The sequence below is a fragment of the Populus nigra genome, chromosome 1 (assembly GCF_951802175.1).
Source record: "Populus nigra chromosome 1, ddPopNigr1.1, whole genome shotgun sequence".
NCBI classification, from domain to species: Eukaryota; Viridiplantae; Streptophyta; class Magnoliopsida; order Malpighiales; family Salicaceae; genus Populus; species Populus nigra.
This window is the reverse complement of record NC_084852.1, coordinates 15,954,454-15,961,803: the sequence shown is the minus strand read 5'-3', so window position 1 is coordinate 15,961,803 and position 7,350 is coordinate 15,954,454. Positions and strand designations below refer to the sequence as shown.

Below are 7,350 nucleotides of genomic sequence, written 5' to 3'. Positions count from 1 at the left end.
TGAGAATAGGGCTTTGATATGTTTTTTATTTACTTCCTATAAGGTTATTACAGCCTCATGACTCAGATCTTGAATTTATATGTTAACTTGGGTTGACCCGAGTCAATTTAATATGTTATCATCTCAATATCTTTTTAAAAAAGATGTCGTTTTGAAGTTTATTTTAGTCAAACTATGTTTTTTTTTCTGGTTATCCAAGTCACCTTTGGACTTTTCAAGTTGATCGAGTCATATCTGGTTAATTTCTATACAATTTTAAATTTTTTTCTTCTTGAAATACATTAGCAATATCTAAATATTTTTTTAATATTTAAAAATTTTAATCTGACCCACAATATAACACGTGTAAATGATCTAGTATTATCTATAGACATTATATCTTTGTTATCATCACATCTTTTTATATGGTGGAGTTACTAAGGCCATTAAAAATTGACATATGTAATGTTCCTAGTCAAAATATTTTACTAAAAAATTGTCCTTGATTGAAAATTTTTAGTTATCATATTTTACAATAAATATAATTTAGTCTCTAACAATATTTTTCCAATAAGTTCATATATTTCAAATCATAAACCTTGTCAAAATTCTTTATATACATATATATATATATATATATATATATATATAAGAAATAAAAAAATCACAATAATATCAACAAGAATCACAAAATTTGATCACGTCCATACGTACTCAACTAATCCAATCAAACAAAAAGTATCAAGTAGTTTAGAGAGTAAGCTATTACGTTGAGATATAATCCATTTATAAAAGACGTGAATGAAGAACCTGTTTATTTTTATATTTTAAAAGTGTTTTAAAATTTTTTTGAATTTTTGAATTTTTTACTTCAAATTAATATTTTTGATATTTTCAAATCGTTTTAATGTACTGATGTCAAAATTGTTTTTAAGAAATTAAAAAAAATATTATTTCAATACATTTCTAAACGAAAAGTACTTTGAAAAGCAACCGTTACCACAATAACAAATGAACTTGAAAAGTGAACCATGCACCTCACCTCAGCTAATATTTCTTTTTTAATTTTAATTTTTTTTTCTTTTCAATCAAGCCCTTCTATAGCCTAATTAGAAGACATTAGGCTTGAGATTATGGTAAAAACACAATATTTAGAGATACGAAACTAAAATATAATACACGGAGAAAATTTATGGCTAACTTCAAATTAATGAAAATTTTTATTTTGATCTAAAAATTTATTTCTTTATATTTCAGTTCTTGAGTTAGAAAAATGAAAGAAAAAATCACCTGAAAATGACAAGGAGAGAGAAAGTTTGATAAAAATTTCATCCACGAAAAAGATTGATTTTTATATCGATGGGTTCCGTTAAATGAGAAGAGTTTAATGGTGGTAAAATTTTTTTAAGGTCCTGATATGTTAGGCTACTCAAGTTCACACTCTTGCTCTAATATTTTTTTATATATATAAATCTTTAGATCTTTAGCATTTCTTATTGTTTTTTTTATTTTATTCTTTAATATTTGGTTGATTTTGAATTGGTCTTTATATTTTTTATCATATAATTAAAACAAATAAAAAATGTTATTCACCTATTGGAATCCCCAAACCAGGTCACGAATTTGATGAGTTAACCTGAGTTAACCGAAATCGATCTAATACGTCATCGTCTCAATGTTAGAAAAAAGACGTGAGCTGTATTTTGTTTAAGTGAAACCTCTATGTAATGATCGTTTATGTTACTTTTAAACCTGAATATCTTATTTTTGTTTTTTATGTTATTTTTTTCTTTGATTTTTTGTTATCTTTAAACCTGTCAAGTTGACTAAGTCACATCAAGACAACTCTTATATGTGGAAACCCAAACTTAGCAAGGATTTGAGTCTGAAGTTTCAAGTTTAACTTGCTAGACCGAGTTTAATGAAAATATCAATGAATTTCCCGTGACTTGGATATTCCTTTTTTATGTTTAAAAATTTTTAGTCTAACCCACAACATAGTATTAGAAGTAAACTAGTAATAGATATTTTTTTTTTGGAGTTCTTTGTCTCAATCGTTTAGGTTAAAAGAAGGGAAATGATTTTTTTTATAAAGAAAATAAGGAAAATTTTTCAGAATAGATGTAGTAAAATTATAAGAAATAAAATTTTTATTTTTTAAACATGTATACCCATTTAAATTCACTTAACTCTTGTTATCTTATTCGTCAATACATTTAAATCTTTGATCAATTTTGATCAAGTTTACAAGTTGACATGTAGGAACTTAATTGAAAAAAAAATATTCGAGTAAATTATATGTACTGTAAAATATATATGATGACTAAAAAATTTTCAATTATAACTCTTTTGTAAGAAATTAAAAAATATGGACTAAATTGTTTTTTTAAAAAAACTAAAAGTTCAAAATGTACATCAAAAAAGGAAAACATTATGCGAGAGGAACATCTCATGTGTCAATTAACCATAACTAAATGGCCTTGGAAAAACACTTTTCATGATTCATTGATTAATGGAACCATGTAATGACAGTTTTATCTTTCTCATAAAAAATCTTTGAACTGGTTATTAGTGGCAATATGGTCTTTTCACAAAATTCAGTAGTCATTATTATATTGATCGGGGACAACTTGGTTTTTTTACATTACTAAAGCACGGTAAAAAAGACTAAATTGCCCTTAAAAGAATTTAAAACTAGCATCCAAATGCTTTTTTATATTTTCAATATGATTTTTCAGTTATAATCAAGTTGATTGAAAAATAATTTGATATTTTAATAAATATAAAACATTATTAAAAAAGTGGTTGGTGCTTGTAATGTATGTGTCATTGTGTGGGAGGTGCACACAGTATTTGGCGGTGCGCGCGTCGTCTCTTGATGGCCAAATATTCCTTTACACCTTGTTGTTAGAATTAAAACTTTGCCTTCTTCGTGATGGGACGACGCATGGCATTGATGGTAGGATGATGTGTCTTCGTCGGTGCTTCACCCCCCTCTTTTCTTTCTCATCTCCTTGAATTTCACACTGATTATTCAACATTTCTGAGTTGTCATTATATTTATTGAGATTCCAACTTCGGTCCTTATTTTTTTAATTTTTAATTTTTGTTCTTAGTCCTTTTATAAAATTCTTATTTGTTTTCAATTTCATCATTCAATTTCAACTTGTAATATGTTTTTTTTTAATTTGATTCTTATTTTTTTTATTGTTTTTTTGTTGATATAATTTTTCTTATCAATCTCACTCTTCAATAAAAAAATTTGTAGTTGCCTTCTAATACTTATTCTTTTAATTGATTTTTTTCTTCAAATTGTCATGATGACTTAATTTATTTTTATTTGATCCATTTGCTATTATTATTAAATTTTTTATCATCTAATTAAAATAAAACTAACTTAGATAATCATGAATGTTTTTTCTTTTTAAAAAACATGCATGCGTGACTTGAATAATATTCTTTACATAAAAAATAAAAAAAAATCCAGTCCTGCAGCGTACATAGCATGGATCCACGTCTAGTTTTTAACTACGTAAGCAACACCAACAAACAGAAAGATATGGTGATGAAGAAAATGTAAAATACATGGATGACATGAAGCCAACAAACAGTATAGAAACCTTTAAAGTATAAAAGAAAGAACAGAGGAATGGAGGGCAGCAACGACTCGTTGTTCGTAACTTCCTTCAATTTGTGGCGGCCTTTTTAATTAGGTACCAGATATCATAGCCTCTACTTGAAGAGACTTTCTAAAGGTCAGATTATTAGCCATTCGGAACTGCAAATTATAACTAAATCCAGGAAATATTACCACTCCTTGTTTTCTCCTGAACCTCTTGAATTCTTGAGATGGAAAACAAAGGAATCAAATTTATGATTAACTTAATCGATTATAAAGCTGGCCAGAGATCGTATCAGCATGTAACGTGGGGCAAGCTCTTTTTCCCTCCAGAGGTAGATTTGATTTGCCAGGTTCTATATATAAAATCCCTTGATCTCTATGCATAGGATGCATGCACATGTTAGCCTCAAGAACACTGGGGTGGGATGCTTGATCGATGATCCATCCACTTCATGATCTTGATTCAGTGCTCTGCACGATCTATTCTCCAATTATCTTGGCCCCGACATATTCACAAAGGAAACCACGTAGGAATTTGGTTCAGGCAGTTCAATTTGTTAATCTTAATCAGAGAAAGTCCACGAATTATTCTATTATCAGTAATTAAACTGGCTATAGTTTAGTATATGGTGAAAACGATACATAAAAAACAAAGCATTACCATGCATCATGTATATAATGATTGATTAATTTGATTCGTTCTATCTAGTTGCCTATAAATATATTTTCTGCGAAGATCAAGCCTTAATTACAATGCTCAAGTAAGTCAAAAATAAAAACAAAAATCAGTTTTCATGGCTCTCTTTTGAGATGGGACCGATTCTTTATATATTTTCTTCACATACAGCATCCACTTGCATGAATATATATAGGACCTACATGAGAAATTTACACAAGTTTTAAGAGGAATATATATATATATATATATATATATATATATATATGGTATAAATTTTCCTTTTCAGAATGAAGAGGATTGTATATATCATGTTGCCATTAAATAAATTTTCTCACGTAGCAAGGAAGCATTGAATTTATAACCAAATATGAAAGTATAAAAGGAAAAGGAAATCAAGAGATACCATGCACTGTGCAGGGTTGCTTTCTATCGTAGTTGTGAACTCACAAATCTAACTTTGTTTAATTAGTTGCAAGAAATTATGTAATTAGACAAAGTAGAAGTCAAAGAATTATTGCTTCAGCAAAAAATTTTATTTATATAAAAAATATATTATTAACAAATCTGACTTTGTTTTCGTTCTGTAGATGATAATGATAGGATTTTAAATTTTAAATTTTAAATGAACTCGAAAAGTCGACCCTTTTTACTATCAAGAAAAAGAAATCATGTCAAGTATTGGGTTTAATTTTTTTTAATCTTAACATTAAGGTAATTTAAAATTAACTTTTTCTCGGATTAAATCTCTTTTCAATTGGTTTTTAAGCAAGCTATCCACGATGCGATTGGTTATCAGGCTCAATAATAATCAATGATAGGATGATAATCATTAAATCCAGCAAAAGAAGAATTTAATTCTAAAAAAAGAAGGAAAAGTAATTAAATCCAACCCCATAGAAACTTTTAGAATTACATTTAATGAGAACTATGACTCCAATGATAGTTTTATTACAGTTGCATGCATGTATAGGAGACAAGAAAAAAGTAATTAAGATAGCTCATAACAACAACTACGGTCAAGGATCAAGCTTTTTGCCTCACTAATCAGATGTGGCAAAGCTCAGACATCCCTGTGATGGTGAAAGAACAAGAAAACAATAATGTACAAAAACATATTGCACTAAATCTTTCATCATTAGAAAGAACGGAAGGAAAAGGCAAAGAATAATTAAGAACAACTTCAGTTGTTCAAAATAAATGGTTTTCATATAAAATAAGGTAGCACTCAAATCACTAACACCATCTGATTAACTTTTATGGGAGCTAAATGCTTGAGTGATAATGAAATTAGAGGCGCTTAGGGGCCGAATGCGTCATGTAATTACATTGGCTATTTTCCAGGAAGAAAAGATCTTCATCTAGATGACTGAAGCTGTCCCATGAGAGAAAAGAGTCCACACTCTCAATCCATTGACTTACAGAGTCTTCTTGAATGGAATGGAATTCACCAGCTGAAAGGTTATTAGATTCTTGAGAACTATAAGAAGTGGATGTGTTGGTTTCTTGATTAATCCATGAGCCCACATCCAAGCTCCCACACAACATTTCATAGCTCTTCAGAAGATCAGTTTCATCCAATATCTTCAATTCATCTTGCTCAAGTTTCTGATCTCTTTCTTGTACAAAATCACTCTTGGCTTGATCACGATCCTCTGACTTGACTTCCAAGCTTTCCTCTTGTTCCTTTAAGGAAACAGATTCTTGAATTGTCTCATCCTCCTCACCACTAACATCCTTCTCTGTTTGTTCAATGGGCTTGTGGGTCACGGGGTCTAAACCAAGAACCTTCAATTTCTTCTTAATTCGAGTATTCCAATGGTTCTTGATTTCATTGTCTGTGCGGCCCGGAAAATGTGAAGCAATCTTAGACCACCTACACAAAATTAAGTTCCCAAACGTCTTAGTAATTAAACAAGAAAATAAAAAAATCCATCAACAAGTAACTATCGTAATAATTAATTAATGACCTTGAATTAAAGTTTCTTGAAAGTAATTTTGAGGGAAAGCGAAAAACAAGAAAGCATTAATATTATACCTGTTGCCAAGACGTGAATGAAGCTGGATAATCTGATTGTCTTCCATTTTTGTAAAACCACCTCTCTTTAGATCCGGCCGCAGATAATTAATCCATCTTAGTCTACAGCTTTTTCCACATCTTAGCAAACCTTCAAAAACCATGCCACCAAAATGCTACCATTTTAGTTAAAGCTATGATTAAGTTGGTAAATGCATCAGCACTATGCTTGAAAGAAAGAAAAGAAAAGGGAAGAGATGTACACCTGCAAGCTTAGGAACCATTCGCCAGCATTGAATACCATTGTTGAGGATAAAGTTCGTGAGTTTATGATCTTCCTCAATTGTCCATGGACCTCTTTTTAATCCAACCTTATCGCAGCAAGGTTGCCTTCCCATTTTTGCCAACCTGAAGTGATGATCAAGCTAAGCTAATTAAGCTAGGAAGCTAGTCTTGACGCTTGAGAAATAATTCGAGAGCTAAAAAGTGAAAGGGAAACCACCCTTTATATATAGAAACTTATAATCCAAGAAAAGATGCTGCCAGTTCATTCAGACATAAAAAAAGAAGGATGTTGTTTGAAGGGGGAGAGAAATGATTGAATGGAAAAGCATATAGGAGTTGAGAGCTCTTAAAAAGAATGGAGGGTGTGTATAATTATAAAATGGCCACCAGCGCCACCCTTATAGGAGACAATGGAAAGGGTCTTGATGAGCATGAAAAACTGTACATGAAAGAAGAACCAGACGTGGGTCGTCTTCGTTGACAAAATTAATTAATTTTGATGCTAAAGTCTTCTCATATTGGGTTTTAATTTGGTTAAGCCCTAAAAAATAACGAGACTTGAAGGATTCTCTGGCCCCTTAAAAGCTGGCCATTTTTTGTCGTTGGGGGCAACTCATTTCATCTTAGAGGGGGGACAGAGAGAGAGAGAGAGAGAGAGAGAGATGCCTTCTTCTTAATGTGAAAGTGTCATAAAATTCCATTGATGGATTCCTCGAGTTGCAACTTGCAACCTTGACCTTGACCAGTATAGGTAGATTGGCAAACAAGACA

At 30.4% G+C, this 7,350-nt stretch overlaps 1 protein-coding gene across 1 annotated transcript; it reads right to left on the bottom strand.

The window, feature by feature from the left end:
- Positions 1-5,174: 5,174 nt before the first annotated feature.
- On the bottom strand, positions 5,175-6,948 carry LOC133678707 (myb-related protein 315). Its single transcript, XM_062101164.1, has 3 exons — positions 6,560-6,948; positions 6,316-6,445; positions 5,175-6,153 (listed from the first exon to the last, which is right to left on the bottom strand). The coding sequence occupies exons 1-3, from the start codon at positions 6,690-6,692 to the stop codon at positions 5,568-5,570; spliced, it is 849 nt and encodes a 282-aa protein (XP_061957148.1). The 5' UTR covers positions 6,693-6,948; the 3' UTR covers positions 5,175-5,567.
- Between the last annotated feature and the right edge of the window lie 402 nt (positions 6,949-7,350).

Excerpts from the sequence above, each read along its gene's own strand:
- LOC133678707 (XM_062101164.1), bottom strand. The coding sequence starts at position 6,692 with ATGGGAAGGCAACCTTGCTGCGATAAGGTTGGATTAAAAAGAGGTCCA. Across the intron at positions 6,446-6,559 it reads AATGGTTCCTAAGCTTGCAG|GTTTGCTAAGATGTGGAAAA; the intron begins GTGTACATCTCT and ends TGGTTTTTGAAG. Across the intron at positions 6,154-6,315 it reads CATTCACGTCTTGGCAACAG|GTGGTCTAAGATTGCTTCAC; the intron begins GTATAATATTAA and ends AATTTTGTGTAG.